Source organism: Poecilia mexicana, unplaced genomic scaffold, assembly GCF_051168715.1.
Source record: "Poecilia mexicana isolate PSO_F unplaced genomic scaffold, ASM5116871v1 scaffold_13, whole genome shotgun sequence".
NCBI classification, from domain to species: Eukaryota; Metazoa; Chordata; class Actinopteri; order Cyprinodontiformes; family Poeciliidae; genus Poecilia; species Poecilia mexicana.
The window spans coordinates 4,038,573-4,062,693 of NW_028263382.1; the positions used below are offsets into that span (position 1 = coordinate 4,038,573).

At 39.4% G+C, this 24,121-nt stretch overlaps 1 protein-coding gene across 4 annotated transcripts in view; it reads right to left on the reverse strand.

The window, feature by feature from the left end:
- The window catches only part of LOC106908904 (sorting nexin-19), a 54,289-nt gene that overhangs the window by 21,755 nt on the left and 8,413 nt on the right, over nt 1-24,121 (reverse strand). For 2 of the 4 annotated variants that reach the window (XM_014975164.2, XM_088011483.1), the window contains exons 6-11: nt 23,349-23,449; nt 23,133-23,252; nt 20,039-20,163; nt 19,480-19,573; nt 19,163-19,307; nt 11,162-11,297 (exon numbers count right to left, since the gene is read on the reverse strand). In XM_014975164.2, the coding sequence (XP_014830650.2) occupies nt 11,162-11,297; nt 19,163-19,307; nt 19,480-19,573; nt 20,039-20,163; nt 23,133-23,252; nt 23,349-23,449 (721 nt within the window). Of the gene's footprint in view, nt 1-11,161; nt 11,298-14,344; nt 17,960-18,418; nt 18,544-19,162; nt 19,308-19,479; nt 19,574-20,038; nt 20,164-23,132; nt 23,253-23,348; nt 23,450-24,121 lie in introns of those variants that run through there. The other 2 variants (XM_088011485.1, XM_088011484.1) reach the window with 2 other exon arrangements.

Sequence of the window (24,121 nt, forward strand, 5' to 3'; positions counted from 1 at the left end):
CATATTGAGGTCAGGTACATGTTACTGAGGTCAGTTATTTAGAGTAAGATTTAGTTCTCACATCATTGTGATAAGGAATCAGCAGACTCCTGTTCAGTAATAATGCATGATACAGTTTTAACGGGAATAAAAATATGGTTTTAGCAGTGCTGAGGGGAATTTTGGGGACTAAATCAGAAGTACAGGATTAAAAGCTCTGTCATATCATAGATCTCTTGGTATTAATTAACAGCCTAACAGAACAAGAATCAGAGCTAGTAATAGTAAAAGAATGAGCAAGAGCGTTCTCCATGTCAGCTTTTGACAGAGACCAAATTCCTCCTAAGCCCCTTCAGTCTCCCCTGTATCTTCAAGCTGTTAGTGAGGACTTGCAGTACCATTCAAATTGTTTATGGAAATATTAACCATTTCAGAGGGCAAAAATAAAGAATCATGTCATGTTGTGTAGCAGGTGCTGCATGTGGTTAGAAGAAGAGGTATATGGACTCCGGTCAAGAGAAACATTGTGTGAACTGATACCAACAAAACAAAAATTAGGTGCATATGTGAGAATTTATCTCTAATCCACACAGGGTCAAATTATTTATCAATCCCATCAGGAATTTGCAATTGTTTTTGTCTTTTTTTTTTTGCAATGAAAATTACTGGGTTTTGGTGCTACTTTAACCCTTGTGCGTACGAGGACTGAGGCAAATGATACAAGTGATACGAGAGTGGGGTCGGTTGGACCCCATTTGTAAACACAAGGGTTAAAAGTATTTGCAAGAAATTTTGCAATATTTTGTCCCCCCCTTGAATCTCTTCCAAAATCAAATTTTAGAAGCAAAAAGATGAGAAAAACATAAGAAATAGACAGATTGGACCCCCCCCGTAAGTTTACAAAAAGAAGAAATGAGAATTAGCATAACAGAGCAACTCCAATATACTGCCACCATGAGCCTCACCTATCTAGAACTGAAAACTGAAAAGCCTGGTATGTCTACTGTGTGGATTAAAGAAAATCCACAATAAATTTCAACTTGTGCACAAGATGTTTGTCATAGCGTCATTCAACACAACATAACTGACCACAGGCTATCAGCAGACCACTTCTCCTAAAAAACAGAACTTCTCAATCCATTTTGATGAACTGCAGTCTATGTAATGCATCGTCATCAATTCTCACTTGGTTTCTCCATCTCATTATTGAATCAAAAGCATTCCAGTGGGTATTAGAGTAGAGGAAGAGAAATGTATTAGTCTGCACAGTGTACACCCAAACAAAAATGTCTGAATGCATTTACTAAACTGATATGTTAAACTGGAGGCCTTTGTGGCCATTTCAGTTGTATTTGTATTAGCCGATAAAAGAAGCAACTCTTCCTTTTTTTATAAGACATTGACAAAAGTTTGGCTCAAGCTGGATTTTCCATCCTGACTGTGAATGGAAAGAAACTATATTCATCATGAACTGGAAAAGGTTCCAGTCCATAAAAAAACAGACATATCACAAACCAGACCTCTCCAACCCCGTTTATAGGAGCCGGAGATGGCTTTTTCAGCCTCTAATGTCTCTTCCTCTCTCTCTGTATTTCTCTGTCTCTCACTCACTGACTAGGACCCTGATTTGACTTCAGTTATAACACACTTTCTCTATTATCTCCAAGCTCCAAATTAAATTCAAAAACACATACGGTGTATGCAGAGAGTAATGTTTTCAGCCTGGAGCTGCTGTTTGCTTCCTTCTCATTAGCTTTCAGATTATGTAAAAACTTCCACAGAACTTTCTTATTCAGCTGAAAATATATTCAGCTCGTCTACAAATGTGAGGTTTGCAGAAATGCTTACCATGCACAACACCAAACCATATGCATTCTGGGTCATTGGTTGAATACAAAATAAAGAAGATGCTAATCATAAAAGTTAGTTCATCCAGCTGGCTTTTTTTTAAAACTAAAATTAATGCAAAAACTCACTTTTGAAAACCCATTACACAAAATTCACATTTTTATAGCTTTTATACTGCCATTTGGGTCTCTGCTGCTTCTGGAAACAGTCTAATCCAGGGGTGGTCAATCCTGGTCCTGGAGGGCCGGTGTCCTGCAACTTTTAGCCGTCTCCCTGGTCCAACACACTTGAATCCAACAGCTGAATCTCCTCCTCAGTGCAGTCAGGTTCTCCAGAGTCCTGCTAACGACCTCATTATTTGACTCAGGTGTGTTGAAGTAGAGATGCATCTAAAAGTTGCAGGAGACCCTCCAGGCCTGGAGCTGCCCACCCCTGGTCTAAGCACTTTGGGGGCATTCACATCATTGCTGTATGGTCCAACTGACCCAAGCTATAGTTTGTGTATCTGGAAAGTCTGTTTTATTTTGGGAGGTGTGAATGCCTAATGGAACTCTGATGTGGATCCAAAAAAAGAGAACTTTGGCCTGCCTACAAAATCTTGATCTCAGACTGGTTGAAGTGAACTATTGTGTGGTTTGAATGCATATGTGAATAAGGGTGCACCGACAAATCGGCCCCGATTTCCTCAATTTTAGGAGATCTGTGATAAACGGATATGTAAATGTAAAGCCAAACCTATTCACTGGCAAAAAACTCAGCCACTGCTCTCTTTTGCTCTGCTGTGAAAGACGGTTGACTGACAGACCCATCCACCGGTTCCTGTCTGCACGTTTGTTGCCAACTTAGCAACTTTCTTGCTATATTTTGCAACATTTCAGACAAAAAATATCTATCAACCAAAGTCAGAATCGGCAAGTCAGGCTTTTTAAAGAACTGTAATCAGCCCGAAAACAGCAATCAGTTTTTGGGCTGAAAACCGATCAGAGACCACTTCAAAAGGAGGAAGCGTATAGCACAGGGTATTCTGGGTAAATACAACCAAAACAAACACAAATCCAACACTAATAGAAGAAATGGCTTGTGGTCTTTTGTCCAAAAGAGAAATATTACAACCAACAAAATCTGATGCCACTCCATTTTCTTTACATTTCAAAAAGAAGGAAGTTGGCTCAGTTTCTTCTTCAGAGTTTTTTTTGTGTCATTTCCTTCAATGGTTCTTGGTGCAGCGTTCCCATAGGCGAGGTGGGGAGCAGTTTTTTCTTTGGCTCATTACAGACAGTATGAAAGAGAAATGCACCAGCTGAAAATTTAACAAAATGTTGCAATTTTGGTCTCCAATTGAACATAGTCTACTGGACTATCAGAGAGAAAACAGCCTTTAAACAAAACACCCATATATTTTCTAGAAATAAGTCAATGTTTTATACTATGTAAAAAATTTAACTTCCCAATTATTAAGCTACAATCAGTGGGCACTGCCTTGTTACCTAGCAACCCCAGCTGAGCACAACCACTCATCTAGCATTCCAAGCACACTTCCAACACATTTGGTAAGCTGTTTATACCACTGTATGCTACACAATGGCTGCTGGAACAGACAATTGTTTCGTTGGTTTTTAAGATCCCCACATGCTTCACTCTGAGGACATCCACAAGTTCTCAAGACGGACTTAATGTGGCAGTTTAACTGTTTTGTGCATGATGCCATGCTGATAACATTGAGAATCGGTGCAAACAGAAGTCAGACTGCGACTCTGTGCCACACTAACTATTGTGTGGTGGGTACCCTGGTACAGAAGAAACAGGGCTAGGAGCACTAGCTCCTCAAACCTGCTGGTGTCCATTTGGATTGTGGGAAATAAAGGAATTTGTCACGCAAATTCGGAATGCTCAACTTTGAAACCTCTACCATCTGCGAACAGTGTGCACAGAGTCCAAGCTGCTAACTGACTACACACAATACGTACCAGTACGTGGAAGACTTCACCATTTAGAAATCGCAGGTGGATCTTTGATGGTTGTTCAGGAGGCTCCACTTCTACTTTTAGGTCTGACTTGGGCTCAAACATATACCACTGTACAACTGTGCATCTGTTTGCAGCTATTTTCCTGTGTTTAAAGTGTGAATGTAAACATTAAGGTGTGGGGCAAGGCCATGACATGCTGCTGTCTAACTGCAATGGAGTTAGAGAGCCCTTTCATGGTTGGTGGGTGGCACTTCTCAAAATAGTGCTCTCAAACTCGATATGGGGAAACAATACTCTGGTGTTGACACCCCAGAGAATATATGGTCACAGCAAATGGCATCCTGAGAATACGTCTGCACGTTCAGGATACCGGAAGGACATGCTAAAACCATTTGCGGCAAATGCCTAGTGAGTTGATCTCAGAGCCAAACCCCACAGACATGCATGTATACACAGGCACTGCTACGCCTTACAGTAAATGTACCAGATAAATGGCTTGCAAAAAAGAGGTGAGAGCAAGGTTCTCATTTTACAAAGTGGAGCTTTCTTTACCACCAATCTGCAGAGATATAAATGTTCCAGTATTGTTGGGGTGTGGACCACTGCAAAAGCTCATGGTGTTGTCTAAAATATTAACTCCTTTTGACTAATGACTACTGTCAGCCAGCATCCCCTCTGTTGCCTGCTGTAAACAGCATGCTGTGGGATCTCTACTAGGAAACATGAGTAGAGATCCCTAAACAAACCAAAACGACTGTCCTGTTGATATAACACCGACATACCTGAAGCCACATCACACTATTGCTCTTCTCTCCTGCATTTAAGTGGAGCAGGCAGGGCCCTAGGTAAAATCACCCTTTACCTTTTCATACCATTTCAAACAATTAAAGGTTCAGTCCGTAATATTTGTAAACAGTATTTTATAATACACTCCTGATCAAAATCTTAAGACCAGTCAAAAAAATTGCAAGAATTTGCATTTTGCACTATTGGATCTTAAGAAGGTTCTAAGTAGAGCTTCACAATGTTAAAAGAAGAAATAAGCGTAAGAGACAAAATCTTTTGAGCGGGGAATTAATTGAAAACTGCATCTACACTCAAACATGATTTTTTCAGCTGATCAAAAGTTTAAGACCATAGCTAAAAAAAAAAAAAAAAAAAAACCCAAAACAGAAATCAAAGTGTCAAAAAAAGGACTGAGTAATGAGTAGCTCCACCATTCTTGTTGATGACTTCAAACAATCGTTTAGGGATGCTTGATGCCAGTCTTTCCAGGAGGCTCGTGGGAACGTTGCTCCAAGTCTTGAAGATGGCTTCATGAAGGGCATCCACTGTCTGGAACTGATGTCCATTTTTGTAAACTTCCCTTGCCATCCATCCCCAAATGTTCTCAATTGGATTTAGATCCGGGGAACATGCAGGATGGTCCAAAAGAGTGATGTTATTCTCTTGGAAGAACTCCTTTGTCAGGCGGGCATTGTGAACTGCAGCATTGTCCTGTTGAAAAACCCAATCATTACCACACAGACGAGGGCCCTCAGTCATGAGGGATGCCCGCTGCAACATCTCCACATAGCCAGCTGCTGTTTGACGCCCCTGCACAACCTGAAGCTCCATTGTTCCATTGAAGGAAAACACACCCCAAATCATGATGGCGCCCCCACCACTGTGCCGTGTAGAAAACATCTCAGGTGGGATCTCCTTGTCATGCCAGCAACGTTGGAAGCCATCAGGACCATCAAGGTTAAATTTTTTCTCATCAGAGAAGACAACTTTCTTCCACCTTTCCCATATTTGGTGCACCCTTCCAAAGTCCAAACAGGCAATTTTATGGCGTTGAAGAACGTTTTTTGTTTCTGAAGCCCTTCTCTCGCAGATGCCGTCTGATGGTTATTGGGGTGCAGTCAGCACCAGTAATGTCCTTAATTTGGGTAGATGATCGTCCCGTGTCTTGACGGACAGCCAATCGGATCCTGCGGCTCAGAGCTGGTGAAATTTTTTTGGGTCTACCACTTGACTTTTTTGTTCCATAACCCTCAGGATAATTAAAAAATGCAAAATGACTGTCTTACTGCGTTCAACCTCAGCAGCGATGGCACGTTGTGAGAGGCCTTGCTTATGCAGCTCAACAATCCTACCACGTTCAAAGTCAGTGAGCTTTTTTCCTTTTGCCATCAGGAGATCTTGACAGAGTAAAGACTTGACAGAAAATGACATGGACCAGATTTTTGCACAGCTTTTGGCTTTAAAAGACTATGGTCTTAAACTTTTGATTAGCTGAAAAAAATCATGTCTGAGTTTAAATGCAGTTTTCAGAAAATTCCCCGCTCAAAAGTTCTTGTCTCTTGCACTGATTTTTTCCTTTAACATTGTGAAGCTCTACTTAGAACCTTCTTAAGATCCAATAGTGCAAAATGCAAATTCTTGCAATTTTTGACTGGTCTTAAGATTTTGATCAGGAGTGTATATATCTATATCTATAGATGTATATATATTGTGACAGAATGGACATCAGAAATAATTACACCCCCTCCCTTTTTTTTTTGTTTACTTGCTTCTATTTTTCTCGTGATGGCTGTGCTCTTAAGCTGCACTTCTCTTGCTGAGATGCGCTGTACTGCAGTTACAACGGTTCGCCACCAGTGGGCACATAGAGCACAGTGACCGCTCCTGACTCAGCGAGCCAACGGCAATTAAGCGCAGTAACGGCTGGTCAGCGAAGGCGCTCACTGTCGCTCTCATGTCTCAACAGCGTTCATCAAAATAAAAGACCCTGCGCAAAACCACACTGATTAATTATTAAGTGTGCAACAATTAACATTAATGAGTCAGACCTTATGGAGGTTGGCACGAATATTCCCTCACAGAGAAAGATCTGCACCTTCCTTGGCAGGGTAGTCTACTACCAGCAATTTATTGAGGGGTGTTCTGCTATGGCCAAACCATTGTTTCGGCTAATCTCATGCCCTAAAGGTCTTTGTGGTCTGTACAGTCTAGTACATCTCAGAGTTTGATGAGAGTGCCGTATGATGAGCTGTTGGCAGAAGCTGCAGTGGTTGGTGCCAACGGGATCCAGTAGGTGTTTTGCTGGTCAGCCAACCTGCCTTAACTATCTGAGGTATCTACAGATATCTCAGGGTGTGGCAGTTGTTAAGACAGGAGCAATATCATCACTGGAGGTTGCTGCTGTACTCCAGGGATGCAGTGAAAGTGGTCCTGTGGTGTACCTGCGTGCGCTTCTCCTGCCACAGTTCTCGCAGACTATCCTAACAACACCACAGGTCAACTATGAGGTGCTCTCACTTGAAGTGTTGCAGGAGAGGCAGAGGAATGACCAGGCTTTAAGTAGGGTGATCTTCTTTGTACAGAGAGAAAGTAGAGATCTTCCAGGAGTAAACATGTTAAAGAATATTCAGAAGTTATCAAGCTTTTGACAGGCTTGCATTGAGAGATGGAGTTCTGTACCGGATAGCTAAAAACCCTGTCACAACAAAAAGTACTACCTTTTTGTTGTCCCCCGCTCACTGCGCCAGAAGGTGTTACAAGGTGTTCACAATGAGGCTGGTCAGCCTATATATAGGTCAGCCTACATATAGCCCAACTCTATACCTGACGAGACAGAGGTTTTATTGGATTGGCCTAGTGCATGATGTTACGGAGTATGTACAAGACAGCAAATGATGTGTTGTCAGCAAGTCACCAGAGCCGGAAGCCAGGGCTCCTTTGAAAAATATAAGGACCCCTAAACCTCTTGAACTTGTCAGTATCAATTTCTGGACTGCTTAGGATTCTTCAAACAGTTCACTGGATGTGCTAGTAGCTACTGACCACTTCACAAAGATGGCACACCAGCTATGGAACAACTACTTCTACATTTATGGGTTTTCCAAGCAACTATATTCCGATCAGGGGGCCAGTTTTGAGAGTTCGCTTATTGCAGAGTTGCTAAATGTGGAAAGCATGCAAAAGTTCCCCTAAGGGGAATGGCTCATGTGAAAGAATGAACCAGACTCTAGGCAACATGATTCGAGCACTGCCACCAAGAGCTAAACATCGTTGGCCCAAGGACCTGAAATCTCTGACATTTGCCTACAATTGTACAGTGCATGAAACGACAAGATGTGCACCATTCGTGCTCATGTTTGAGAGGGTGCCACATCTTCTGGTGGATGTCATCTTCGGTTCAGTGCTCAGTGATCTGGAGGTAGTGGATTATGATTGCTATGTTGAGACCCTGCAAAAGGACATGAGAGAAGCTATGGCCGTAGCCCAGTCAACAGCAACTAAACAGCTCCAGCATCACACCAAGTTATACAACCGGAAAGTACGTGGTGTACTGGTGGAAGTGAACAACAGAGTGCTGCTGGGCAACAAAGGAGAACATGGAAAAAGGAAAATTGCTGACCGCTGGGACAGCATGGTGTATGTGGTGGTTGGAAAGGATGATGAGAGCCACACCTTCAGGATCCAGAATCCCACTACAGGCCAAGTAAAAGTGGTCCACCGCAATCTGATAATGCCGATAAACTTTCTCCCTCTACCTGAGGATGACCTTGATGACCAAGAAGAGGTTGTAGTGTCTCCAACATCAAGTTCACTTGACCTAAGTGTTGGGAGGTCAGCATCAGTGATTTTATTTCTGACTCAGTGGAGTTTAGAATGAGAGTGTGTGTATCTGACCTACCTATAGGAGCAGGCAGTGAGACAGATGTGGAGGATGCTGAGCAGGTGGAGGGCACCATGCCGATGGAAGCCACAGAACCAACTAATGTCCCATCAGAGGGCAGAGTGTTGCCTCTAGCCCAGCCGGTCCTTGATCAGTTACAACCCTCTGATGGAGCTGCTTTGATGGACAACAGTTCAGCAGACTCTGGTTGCTCAGTAGTCATTTTTGGCTCCTGCTATTGACACTCCTACTGACACGCCTGCTACTAGTGCTGCTACAGTGACAATAGTTGACGGTGCGACTGACCATAGATCTAGAGCTGGGCGGTTTTTGAGACCAGTGACTAAACATATTGGAATGATGCACCAAAGGACAGCATTAGTTTGATGAGTTTGTAATTATAAAATTACAGTTTTATTTGTTTAAATTTTGACCTTGAGGTTTTGTAACAGTTTTGATATGTCATGTTTGTTTTTCTATTTGGGAAGTGAGTTTGCAGTTACATATTAACAAAATATGTAAATGGGCATATTTTTTTCCCTATGTATGTAGGTGGAGTCTGGCCAACCATTTCTCATACTGATCCTTATGGGATAGTCTAAGGGACTGTGAATTTGATGCGATTGTACCTCACAATCGACTTTGGAAACAGTGGTTGTGTACTGGCTTCCTGTGCATTTGAATAGTGGTCTTACTCCATATTATGTGTTTGTTACTATACTTTTTTTCCTCTTTCTTGCTTTTTCTGTTGTTGTTTTGTTTTGCTTTTTGTAATGGGGCAAGTGGAATTCAGCAGGAGGGAGTGTAATAGTTAATATTGTATAGAATTCAACTTGTCATTACTTCCAAGATTTGGTTCAGGTGTAATGGGTCAAACAGCACCCCCTCGTGGTGGTTGGCAGTGATAAATATAGTGAACGCAGTTACCAGTTCATGAGAGATGGGCGCAAGGTAGGTTCATTCACTGAGTTTAACACTCTGGTAAAACGTTCTGTTAGCGTGACGCCAACATGAAATGCTATTCCTCATAAGGTGCTGTACCCGCTATGATGAACCTAAGTCCTGATCAGTCTATATTCTGTTCCGTACAGATAAACAGCGTTTCATCTCATGCTGTCTCCTGGCCCCTTTTTCACACAACGTGGAACTGGTTTGAACTGAGTAAATAAATTATTGAGGTTACTCTAGCACCTACACAAAGCGCAAGCATATTAACAGCACCAAGCCCCTCCTCCTGGCTCTGATTGTTTCTGACCCAATCAGAGCCATCTGATGTATTTCTGCAGATGGCAGAAATGCATCAGGGAGAACACAGTGGAACTTGATTTTTTTTTTCACAAATTGTTTCATATTCTACTGTCATCACAGTGATAGTTTTAACAAATATGTAAAAAAAAAAATCACTGTTTGTAAAAATTGCATACCACAGCGTTATGTAACCTGTTTTCAAACTGTACACTTCTGTTGCTCTGGTTTGACTATTTAGGCAGAATATTGTCATTAATCATCAATACATGATACTTACAGATGGAAAAATGAGACTGACATGACGACAACAGTAACATACACCACACCATAACAGCACTCCACTGAATTACGTACACTTCTTCCCAATACACATGCGCCAATTACATGAGCAATAACCCTAAGTAGTAATAGACATGGCAACTTTGGTGTTTCACAAAATTAATTTCTTTAAGATTTTACCCACAAAAGATGTTTTTTGATTCACCAATGTTCAGCTTTATGTTATCATTTCCTCACTGTAAAGGTTCAGTCAGGTTAAAGCTGGACTGATTGACGTCTGCACTGGCTACATAGAAATATAATTATTTTCCTAAGATAAGAATGAACATTCTTATCATAGCGAGCTCTTCCTCACCCAATGATGTACATCATGGTGATGCTATATCTGCTGGGATCAGACTTTAACATGTAAATACTTTACTAAACATAGTAATACTCCTATTTTTTAATACAGATTATCTTCTTTTTATACATCTGTGGTATAGAATTTTTATATACAAAACAAAACCATCCAAGCTAAAGTTATAAATTTACACACTATTGAGACCAGTGTAAAACTACTGTAAGACTGAGTGTAAAACTGAAATTTAGCTTTGATAAGTTATAATAACATAGTTCCAACAGGCACTGAGTTTTATTTCCAAGACTTCTGCTGCCAAGAATGTCTGCATCCTTTGCAGAAGATAGGCAGATGGGAAATTATTTAGTCTCACTCTTGCAGCATCTTGCTATGGCATCACAGCAGTGAAAATGATGTTCATTTGAAATAACGTGATTTTGATTGCTTCTTGTAGATTAGGTGTTGTATTTCACTTTTTTATTCTTACTTGATATTAATTCTATAATATGATAGGGGAGGTGGTCTGATAAAACTTCTTCACCTCTCCTGTACAATTGGGTTTTTTATACTACTTTTATGTCCAAATGTTCTATGCCAGGGTGCCCAAAGTGAGTCCAGCAGGCCTGGCATCCTGCATGTTTAGTTCTCTCCCTGGTGGTGGTAACGACCTTTTCAGCATGTCAGTGTTTTTCTTAGGTGTCTAATGAACCATCATTTGATTCAGGTGGGTTAAACCAGGGAGAGAACTAAAACATGCAGGATGCCAGACCTCCAGGACCCACTTTGGACACCCCTGATCTATGCTATTCTATTCTAGTGTTAAATAGTAATCACCTGTTAATGAGGGTTCCAAACAGCAGCCTGACAGTCCTCTGGATGTTTTTTGAACATAGCCAGCTCCACTGCTCCTTCATCAGAAGACACAGGATGTTCAGAGCCACCTTGGCCTGGGACATTTCACCTGCTGAGTCTGAATCAAAATCAAATCAAATTTTTATTTGTATAGCACATTTCAGCAGCAAGGCATTTCAAAGTGTTTTACATCATTAAACACAAAAACAGAGAGTCATGCAACATTGAATAAACAATCAAAAACATTAAATTTCCCGCCGAGTCGAAGTTCTGCCCTTTGAATCAGCAGAAGAAAAAAAAAAACACACACAAAAACCAGTTTCAGTATGCTGACTCAACATGGTAAAACATGAGACTGGCTGAAGATTTAATGGAGAAAAACAAGCATGATATTCCGCTATAGTGATATCTAGAATGTCTGATTATGACAGATGAGCAGATTGATGAGCATACAACCAACCAGTAGATTTATTTACACTGCCCTCATGTGGTTAACCTTTAACATTGCAGGATGTGTTAATCAATGGGGATGAATGAAGGTTTTGATAATCAAACAAATTTAGAGTTTTGAAAACTGTGAAGCTTCAGTTTTTCTAATAACAGTCATTTGTATCATTTCGACAGTCCCCACAGGTGATGCTATATCATGCAAAGTGATCAGAATAACTCCTTACAAGAAAATTAAATGGCTAAAAAGCGTGCTTTTTTACATGTTGGTTGTTGCCATGATCCTCCACTTGATATACAGTTGAAATAAGATATTTACACACACCGAAGTTATATCAGACCAAACACTTCTTGATTTAGCCTAGTTAGAATTAAAATTATTTCTGTTTGCTAAACCAGTGGTCCCCAACCTTTTTATTACCACGGGTCAAGACTTAGAAATTTTTGCTGCGGCCCGGTGGGAGAGGGGGGAGGGGTGAACCGTCATATAAACCTTCTGCATGTTGGTGTTCCCACTAAATCCTGAATATACCTAATCTGGATTGTCTTGGCCCTTTTATCGCAGCCTGTGGGGTTTTCCCTGACTGGGAACGAGAATACAACCTGCTGAATGTGACAGGTAGCCAATCAGAAAGCGCGGTGACGTAGGAACAGAGGGGAATCCCAAACAGCTGACATATCGGAGATGATATGTGGAAATGTTTATTATTATATGTAAAGGTCATTATTATATATGTTTATGTTTATTCAGTTAAAAATGTTAACTATGAAAAAACACAGTCGCCTCCAAATCATAGTGCAGCAGATGGAGCGGCTCCTCCCGCTGTCTTTTATCCACCGCCTTTTCTTTTTGTTTCTTTTATCTCTTAAAATGTCTCCACAAACTATCACTATTGCTTCTACATCGTCATCCGTGTTTGGTTATTCTAAATTCCTGCTATGTTGGGGGTTTTGTGGATTTTCTTCTGGAATCGCGATGTTTGTGACTGGAATCGGTTCGTGTTGCTCCTGCCTTGAGGCTGAACACGAACCGATCGAACCTGTTGGACTTTTATCAGCTCTGTGGTCACAGAGGTTTGGAGAATCGGCCAACAGTTCTTAAATCTTGCCGTCTAAACCAGACTTAAGACTCACAAGCTCTACTCATCTCCTCTTGACCACTGCCCAAACGCTCTGACTCTGGTCGCTATGGTAACGTTTACATATCCCTTCAAAATAAGATACAGAAGCCCCACAAAAACGAGCATTTTACTTTCGTGAAAATTTTCACTCATGATAATGACTAACGGAGCCCTGAGCTTGTTTCTCTGCAACCAGACGGTCCCATCTGGGAGTGATGGAGACAATAACCCCCGGAAGTGTTGCTTATATCCACAGCCTGCTGGGTCTCTGCGAAGCATGTTACGCAGAGCGGCTTGTGATGTTTGACTCACCTACCGGTCTGGGATAAATCCATCCTCCTGTCTCTTCTCTGGGCCTTTTCCAATTCGCAAAGAAACCTGATCTGTTTCTTACTCATTTTGCTGCTTGTGGGCTCAGTGTTGGCGCGCAAGTAACTGAGAGTTAAAGAATTTTCAAAATAAAAGATCCTCCAGACTCAAATAATACATAAAATGGAAATATTTAATTATTTCTTGCGCGGCCCGGTACCAATTGGTTCACGGACCGGTACCGGTCCACGGACCGGGGGTTGGGGACCACTGTGCTAAATGCCAGAAAATATGGCAAAAACATTTTTAAGGATTTTTTTCCTCAAAGTTACAAAATTATATTGATAACAGTTTTAAATTGGTTGGTGGAACTTCAGCAGCATATTCACAAATCTCACATTTTATAGATATGGATCAGAAAGAAAAGTTTTTTGTCAAGAAAACTACATTTTTCACAAACTCCTGTTGGTGCTGGTTAGTTGGTTCTTATGTTGAAATATTCATATATATATATGTGTGTGTGTGTGTGTGTGTGTGCGTGTGTGTGTGTGTGTGTGTGTTTAAATTGACATTGCTAAAGGACATCTAAAATTGGAATGTGAAAATATATATTTGCCTTGAGTTTGATTTAAAGTGTCAGTAGTGTCAGAGGCACAGTCTCATAATAACCAGTCGAGATTAGGGAAGATTTAAGAGATCTGGAACTGGAATAAGGGCGAGAGAATTAGGAATGTTTTCAGGAGCCAAATAATGCAAAGACTGAAAAATAAATCAGTCCTAAACTTAGCAAGAGGCCAGAAGAGAGCAGTCAACACAAAAAGATGTCTCTTTTTGATGCATGTTGGGCATTTGAGTCAAGAGATTAATGGTAAATGGCTATAATGTAAACACAGCTATGCAAATAGCCTGCATTTGTAAAAAGGACTGATCAAGTCTGAGGACTCCAAAGCACTTCACACTACAATCAGTCATTCATTCATTCATTCTTACACACCCTGCCTTAAGAGTCACCATCAGCCCTGCCCTGTCAACTGGATACCAACAATTGTGCAGCACTTTCAATAGAATAGTCAGGATGTTTTCACAGAAGATCATCCAGCAGACTCGGTTCCTTTGGGGGCCAAAATTATTTCTGTTCAGTTTTCAGTTGCTGTGCTTCTCTTTCATATTGCATTGAGTCAAATCAACCAAAACCTTTGAGCAACTTGTATGGCATAATTTTACTGCCATAAATCGAAGGCACACATTTTCAGTCTGAAAGGAGGATTTTATGTCTTTGTTCTCAAAATTTTTAATGCTTGTACTCAAAACTTCTCTTTCAAATATTCACTGTTTTCTCTAACCTTTCTCCTCACATTCAAAAATTCTCTTTGTTACAATCAAATCTCCACTTGCAAACTTCCCTGCATGCTTACGAATTCATCACAAAAATGGCAGCAGACAAAAGTGCAGCAGCTTCTCCAGCTCCCAGAAATATTTTAATTCATATATGGCTGATTTAGGCACTGATTCAGATAAAGCATCTGGAGACGTGGTTGAGGAGCACTTTAATCACATGAAACTGATGCACACTGTCCAGTTTTTACCAGCATGTCACCTTTCCTACATGGGGACACAACACTCTGGATTGTGTGTACACAAACATTCACTGTGCATACGCTCTTCCTTGTCCCCTCTCCGACCACATCTACATCCTGCTGGCACCAGCTTATTGTTCACTAATGAGATGGATAAGGCCAACGAAGAAGACAGTCATTGTGTGGCCGAGGGATGCAGCCTCTGTGCTACAGGACTGTTTTCACTGCACACAGTGCACTTATAAGGGAGAGGTGGAGAGGAATACACCTCCTCTGTTCTGGGATTCATCTCCAACTGTGCTGATGATGTCACCATCACCAAGACAGTAACCCATTATCCAAACCAGAAACCCTGGCTGAATGCTGAGGTGAGAGCTCTGCTGAAAGCTAGGGATGCTGCATTCAGTCGATAGGATCATCAAAGAGGCCATAGAACTTAACAACCCCCTCAGCACCAGATTTATACCACTGCTTGGTGACTCACCTCTGTATGTGATTGCAGAAGAACCTCCTCACATCAGAAGATATGAGGAAGTCCTTCCAGGAAGTCAACCCTCGTAAGGCTGCAAGCCCCGACAACATCCCAGGGCGAGTACTGAGGGACTGTGCACATCAGCTGTCTGAGATGTTGGCAGACATCTTCAACACCTCACTGTTATTGGCATCTGTGCCCATGTGCTTAAAGACCGCCACTATCGTCCCTGTCCTCAAGTGCTCCACAGTGATGGAAGGTCTTCCATTAATGCTCTTCAGTTATTCCCAGGGGAATAACTGAAGCCTAAATGACTACCGCACTACAGCCTTAAATCTCCTTTCTTGGACTGAGTCCCACACTGGGGGATTTAATTCTGGACCTCCTGACCAACAGACCTCAGACTGTCAGGATCCACAACACCGTCTCCTCCTCCATCACCCTCAGCACTGGCTCGCAGCAGGGCTGCGTGCTGAGCCCCCTCCTCATCACTCTGCTGATGTATGACTGCTCGGCAAGACACCCCCGCTGTCATATAGTGAAGTTTGCTGAAAACACAGCAGTAGTGGGACGCATCATGAACAGTGATGAGTCCAAATACAGAGAAGAGGTGGAACACCTGGTGCATAGGTGTGAAGAAGACCTAGAAGATGGTGGTGGATTTCAGAAGGGACAAGGATCCTCCTTCATCCTCTTTACTTGAGGTTAGGGTTAACATTAATGACTGTTATTAAAGTATTTGACACTGTAATAACATTTATGACATCTTCATAAGTGGAATTACTTGTTCCACTTGATATAAGAAGAACTATTAATGGGTCTATTAATAAATCATTTGACAGTGTAATAAAACTTTATAAAATCTTTATTATTGGTCCTACATGTTCTACTTTATTTCAGGTAAAGGGACATATGAATGACTATGTTGTTAAAGCTTTTGACAGTGTAATAATGCTTAATGACATCCGTAACTAGTCCGATATTTAAGGGAACATATACAATTATAATGACCTCGTAACTGTCACAGTTAACGCCAACAACAAATGACAGTAATGTAATAATACACATTTTAAATTTTGATAACTATTATGACATTTGTGACAGATGATTCTTGGTTAATGTCAAGTTGTCATAACAAAGACGTTTTGAATAATGTCAACTTTGCATTAAAAGTGTCATTATTTACCGAATGACGCTTAATGACAACAGTCATAAATATGCCAGTGTCATGTCAGTCTTATGCACACACCTTCAAATAAAGTGTTACCGATAATTCTTATTGCTCCGTTTTGCAGTTTAACTCATGATTGTCATGAATTTTCATACTTATTGCCCTTATCTCTGCACAGTAATTGAGGCAGGGTAAAACTAAAGAACAGTAAAGAATGTGCAATGCTTTCTTTCCAACCAACTGCTTGGCTTTGTTCAATATATCTTTAATATTTTCTTTTGGATATATCGAATATGGGGTTTACAATTTACATCATCATCAATAATAACTCCAAGAAACTTGCCTTCCTAAACCCTTACAATATTTACTCCATTTATTTCTATTTTTATTTCAGAACTTGGTTTATACTCAAAGGGTGACAATTCTAATTGACTGTGTTTATAAGTTCTTAGTATGAAATTATTGTTCCGACTTAGTTCAGTTCTATCAGCTATATTCATGATTATGTTCCTGTGTGATTGTTTTACCTCCTTTGTCACGTCACGACATTTAAACATATTTGTCCAGTTCCTCTAAGGATCTGATCATTAACACTTTGGATTCTTTGGGTGTTCCTAATAATTTTATAAATACTTTGCATTTTGCTGTGCAAGTGCTCTGAATGTTCTTTTGCTTCCTCAATTGTCTAACTTTTCTGGCAATATCCACAATGTTCTTGGTGAGATGCTCATTCAGGAAGACATTTGAACCTTTCAGCTCAATACACTCCAATGAAACTCTAAATAGTAGATCCCTCATAATTATGACTTTACCATTTCATATTAAAAGTGCTTTCTGAAATAATGAGATATAGTAATGGTCAGTGCAAGGTTAGAGAAGAGAGAGCATTAGTAACAGGTGGTTAGCCTCTTTGACTTGAAGTAGCATTCTCTGTCTTAGTAGTCAGCAGAAAGCATGGATAAATGAATACACACTCATTTTATTTTGCATACTCATATCGACCATACAAAACCAGAGCTCCATGGCAATTATAGTGCTTTCATACACAAAAAGTTACAAGTTGTATGTATTGGTACAGCCGAGTTCACTCACTCAAAACAGAAAGCGCACCCCCAACCAAATCATTTATAAGAATCGAGCAGTACAATGATTGTAAAAATAATCTGCCTTTTCACAGCTAGAAATGGCTCTTTGGCTGTCTTTCTGATATTACAGGTTAATTGTTAGGATTACAAAAACTGAAAAACAATTAAAAAAAATTAAATATCAAAAAAATTATTTATCAATTAATCTTTTGCTGATGACTGATGATGTCTAGAAGGCCAGGGAGCCGACTCAATTTATCTCATAACGAGATAACTATCTCATTACAGTTAGTTATTTCCCTACCTATAAATTAGGGAGATAACTAAATGAGATAACTGTCTCATTATAGGGTTAGGAGAAAGGTTTGAGAGAACACAGTGAATATTTGAAAGAGAGCAGAAGTTTTGAGTACGAGGATTACAAGTTGTGAGAACAAAGGCATGAAGTCCTTCTTTCAGACTGAAACAGGACTTATGACAGTAAAATTCCTCCACAAACCTGGACCCCAAATGCAATTCCAGAATAACACACACAAAAAAGTTCAATATCACCAGCTCAGAAGAAGACCCAGGATGGGCAAACAGATGGGTGGATGTACTGTGAAGATAAAATTATAAAGGTCTGAAACAGTTGGCAAAATTAGCCCAGGGTTTACAACAAAAATAATCACCCTATATGTTTCTAACTGAAGGAACCAGGACCAGTACTCAACTTTTAAAAATCCTATGCATTGTTTTGTTTTCACTTGCATTGATAAAACAGTCTTTAGATTGCAACTATGCATTTAATGAATTATGAAGAAACTAAGGCTGTCAAACGCAACTGAAAAGGGAAAATTTCCACTTCCACTTCTCTTTTGGCCTCCTCACCACTAGTCCCTCCCCATTTCTTCTGCTGCTGCAGGATTCCAAACTTTACCAACAAATGCTAGTTTTATTTCTGTCAGATGTTTCAGTGTAATAACGGTCAGACTCTTAGGTGGGCGAGTCAGGGAAGATGATAAAAAAAATGTTTTTAAAAATCATAGAAAAAGGAATCAAATAAAATTTTAAATCATTATTTTTTTTCACATTTATAAAGTCGTTTTGTTGCTTAAGCAAGTGTAGCAAGTGCAAAATGGGAAAGTTTCTGACAGGAAAATAGATCAAAGGAACCATCCAGGAGCCCTGCGGTGGAGGACACTGTGGAGATGAAATACAATTTGATGGGATTAATATAGAAATATTACTAATTTTATTATCAAAAGAGGGGATTGTGGTGGATTGTGGTAACATATTATGATATCAACATAAGATTAATAGTCATAATATATTACTTGATAAAATTTTCCACCACCCAACTAAAATTACAAGGTATGAGGCAGCCTTTCTGCTACATGAATGTAATAATGATTGAACAGTAAATAAAAGTGAGGAAAAAAAATTAAAAACTCAATGTGTCTTTAAATATTTTGTCGCATTGTCTGCAGGTTTGTAAAAGGGGATCCCTGTCCAGAAGCTAAACCTGTTTGGGGGACCATGGCCTTAAGCTGTTAAAATCAGCAAATTGAAGATTCTACAGTCTGTGTCCCAAATGTTTTCCACTTACAAAGGTGGTGCAATAAAGCTCTTACAACCCTTCTCAGATTGTTGGGAACACCTAACTGCTACCAATCTCTTCAAACCCAATGGACACAGTAAGTGTATACAAAGCTTTTTTTCTTTGTTTACAACACTGCTGCTTCATCTTTGCTTTAGTCTTTATAATGTCAGCGTCGTTTTAAAAGATGAAGAAAAACCTAGAGTAGCGAGACTTTCTTACCGTGCTTTGCTCTCACACCGTGACCCCGGCAGCCTGCCCACTGCCCTGACACTGGACCTCCCTCCATCTCTGCCTCCTTCAGCGATGACTTTTCCTCCTCAGTAATGAAGGCTTGTAAATCCACCAGAGTCATGCCATTAAACACCTGAAGGAGACAGCAGAACCATGACATGAGAAAACAAATCCCACCTTTGCTACATTGAGGGGGAAATTATATAAATGTAACATTCAGTTTGCCCAAATGTGTTTCAAAAAGAGCATCACTAAGTTTTCAAACAGAAGTGAATTACAGAACTGTGATTACAAAGTTCACGTACTGTGCTGGTTTGGTCCCAAACAAACGACACAGGAGGCCTAATTTCTGAGCCGTTCATGAAGGGGACGCCTTTGGTGGAGAGTTTGAGACGTGAGCTACGATTAGGAAACAGTAAAGATGATGTTAACTAGATGAGCACAAACTTCAGGAAAAATCTTATTTGAGTTTAGAAATACTCACAGTAAACTAGTTAAACTATAAATACAAATACAAAGCTTTATTAAGTTAAAAATTATTGCAAATATCTTTAAATGTAAGTGATGGTGGGACCCACCCTCCATAAAATAAGTAAAAGTTAGATCTTATAAATTTGAAAGTTTAGCAAAAAGACACTATGCAAAATGGACATTACTGAAGTTGATGTTTGTTGCTTTCAACAGCTGATTGTGTAATGTGGTATACAGTGACTTGCAAACATATCTAATCTTTTTAACATTTTTGCCACGTTACAAAAACAACCTGAAATGTGTTTTATTGGAAATAAATAAATAGCATGTTCAATATGAATTACTTGAATAAAGCTTGGATAGAATGTATGGAGAACTAAAGAAGTCTCCTACCGGTTCTTCTTGTCTGTACCCATCTTCCCTCCATCCACCTCGGACTCGGTGTCCTCTGTGGGGCTCTGAGGTTCAGAGTGAGGGAATGCTGTCTTCAGGGTCCCTACAATAGCATTCACCACAATCTACATGTGCAAACATAAAACACATGATGACAAACCCCAAGCATTCTCCTGACAGATCATGGGCTAAACTTGGCATCACTGACACAGGAAATCTACAGGACATTTACCATTCGACAAAAGATTTTCAGAAGCCATTTGGTGAAAATAACGGAAATACTAACAGTGAGATAGTTAAACGGTGCATATATGTACTTAAATAAAATTCAAACATGTCAAAAATATTTGTATTTGTTCTATGTAAAGCAAGTGGAATTGTGAAAATTTGGGTGAATCACATCAAGGTTCTGGTAACAAAACCTTTACTTTAAATAGTCCAAGTGAATCTTAAGGTTCTTCTCCAACCTTCAGGACCTGCTGAGATAAAGGTAAGAAAACCATATGTCCTCTGACTGGTCAGTTGTTCCTATGTGATCTATCTGAGGTATAATTACAGTAAAAACTTTGCACACAGTTTGTGAAATCTGAGTGCAAATTTCACACACATGGAATTTGTGTGTGAAAGCTAAACCTTTATAAGGGTTAGCTTATAAAGGGTTATAAGCTAACCATTTACCTTATAATATCTTATAAGGTAAAATAAGATATTTTACCTTATATAAGAAGGTAGAATATCTTATTTACTATCATTTTATCTAACTTAGCCAAGAAATATAATATGTACTTGTGGTTTCCGGGTGTTTACACGCAACTTATTTAAGTCTAACACCCACTTCATATTCTTTATGTTTTGTTACAATATAATGCCACCAAAGTTTCCACAAAACAGGAGAATGTTACCATTCAAGTTCTAAAAGAAAATAATAATCAATCAGTGAAAGAAGCAAACAATGGGTGTATGTGCATACAAATCTTTAACATATTTAATCAAAAACACTGACCTCTAAATATGTCAATTCCTTCCAAGCAGCCAATATTTTTTAGTAATCTTTTAAAGTTGATCTCAATAATAGTTGTCCAGACATTTTAAAGTCTGATGTTTCTCTAGACCTCAGCTGTTTTCTCTTACTTTAATCAGTGACAAAGTGCTGCATCCTAGCGCATTAAGGAGCGTCATCATAAATCCTTCCTTCCAGCAGCCGTTACACCCTAGAACCGTCACTGCTCCCAACAAAACTCCATAAATGTTTATATCCAAACTGTTATTTGCAATTTTCCTCATTTCCTGCTGACATTTGCAGTTTTTACTTCTTGTCAATAACCTGTTGCTGTTTTCTAGGCACGGATGTACAAATTTTGTACAATTTTTAAGTAGCCCTACTAAGTTGCACATTTCTATAAATCTGAATATACTATTTTTAATAACAATATTATTATTTCTCTTGTAAAAATGGACAATCTCTTATTTTGTATGTTTAAATTGCTCCATCTTTAATTTTCTTAAGGTGGGACAATAAAGGATATTTTCATTCTATTGTTATTTGGTTTAGTCCATAAGTCTGACCATAATAACATATCATGCAGTGTGTGCTTAAACATATAGTGACAATATTAAGCAGGAGGAAGAGTGCCTATAGTGAAAGTTTGTTGTAATTTATGATTTAGAGACATTGGTGCTATCCAAAAAAGATGGATCTAGAGGTGGGGTAGCAGATGTATGGATAAAGGAAGTTGAAAACCACAGAACAGATTCATGTGTTTTGTGAAGAAAGAAATGCAGAAGGTAGGTGTGACAGAGGAGGACAGTAGGGATATGCTCAGATGGAGGTGGACGATCCAGTGTGGAAATAAATGAAGGAAGCAGCTAAAAGGAGGCGGAAATAAAACAGCAGTAGTAGTTAAGCAGTGGATAAAAACAGACAGGAAGGGCTACTTGTGCAAAAAAGTGTTAACTCAGATCAAAGATGCAGATCAAAGAAATATGTAAAAATGCTTTTTACATATTTCTTACAACTGAAAATGCTGTGACAGAATAATATGAGACAGATAATATGTGAAAAAAATACTCTCACCATCATTGACTAGCCTTAGCATTTATAACAGGCTCTGCTGTGGCTTAGCAGAGAATAACACAAAAGTGGGTGTGTGGAGTGCATACAAGAAAGTGATTGGCAGCGCCAAGACGCTCCTCCTGGCTCAGAATGGTCATTTCTGACGGAAACAACCACGCTGCCTCCTTCCTGGGTAGATTGAAAGGAAGGAGGCACAGGAGCTACATAGCTACATTTCTTTCCTACAGATTATTTGTCTCATGTTATACTTTTAGGACACAGTAATATAGCTGTAACAGATATGTAAAAAAAAAAAAAAAGAAAAAAAATTTAAAGAAAAGTTACATACTGCAATTTTAACTGTATCTTGAAGTAATACTCTATAGATATTCTGGAATAACTCATAATACCTATGCAGTATTGGCCCATGTGTTATGTAGATGTCTGCAAGTATTCATATTTCCCTAATTTGTATTCCAGGTTTAAGAACACAAAAATCTGGAAAATATCTGCCACATGCATTGTCCCCTTTAGGAATCACCTTCACTGGTCCTAAAGCCATGTCAAACTTAATATTATTATCTTCAATTGAAGAAATTATTTTTACACAACAATATGTTGGTAAAATAAGTCAGAATGTTTTTGATATTTGCAGAACATTGTTATCCTCTGTGCCCGTCAAACAGCGGTACAGAAGGAAAAGCACATACTGGTAATTGCACTGGAGTGGCTGCTCTATTAATAGCTTCTCAAAAACCTAATTTATTTATCTAATGATGTGCCCTGGTTAGATCTAGTTGTGCGAAAGAAGATTTGAATCATCATAGCAAAATACTGTGTGCTTATCAAAAGTGGGATTAATTCATTCATTCATTCAGCCTTGGGTAGCCAGTAGGTCACATGCAGGTCATTTGAAAACATAATATATGACACAAGTTTTCAAGTTTTAAGTTTTCTCAAACATGCTTGAAAACTTATCCCAGGATAGTGAATTAACAACATGTGGACAACAGAATCCTGGTAAAATGTTGAACTTTCAACCTTGTCTATGCGAGACACAATGAACGGTTTCTTCACAAAGGCAATCCTAGCATCTGTGTTGAGAGCAAGGAACTCCTGCATCTCTTCACTGTTGGCTATTTCAGAGATGGAACACAGTTGCTGCAGAGATCAAAACAGACAGTATTTAGTGTGATACAATGGGGTAAAGTGTCTTTTGGTAAAAAAAAAAAAAAGAAAGAAAAACTAACCCCTGACCTTTAAGAAGGTTTCAAGAAGTCCTTTCCTTGCCTCAATCTTGTCACTGTCCATGTTTCCAAATGGCATGTCAGGAAAAACTTTCTTTGGACCTTTCACACCTACAAGTTATATGAATACAACTTTATTTAGAGCAAAGACAGTAACACAGTAGATAATAGTATGGAGTAAACATCTTAATGTCGGAGTTTCACCTGCAAAACATATTTGCTGCCCAGCCCCCTTCAGAATTTGCCTCAAAGTGATGGCCTTCAAACTGTTGTTCATAAGCATTGTGTCTCAGATGCTGATTTGGAATATGCATGTATGTGATAGTTGATATTTTTGTTGGCACTGTATACTATGCTAAGTGGTCTATTATTAAGTGAACCTCTGCAGGACATCCTTGTTCTTTACATATCGGAAATGAGACGAAAATCAACTTATCCAGATTTAAAGTGTGATTCTTAATTTAAAGTGAGGAACCTCCCAAAGTTCAGGTGCCTAAGAGAAAGTCGTACCACTGGTCCAAAGGTGACCTGCCATCCAATTAAGATAGTATCTGTTCTAAGAGAGATTCACTGAACCTATAATTGAATTTGCAGAAACCAAAACAAAGATGAACACCACCATATGCAGGACCAAAATTAAAGTGTCTTTCACAATCCTTATGCCAATGATCTGGTACTGAAAACTGACAGATTATCCTGGTGCTCTGAAACTTTGGGTTTCCTTTGTTTCCTGTTTTACTCCATCCCCATTTTTCCTCCCCCCTTTTTAGATTAAGGTGAGGT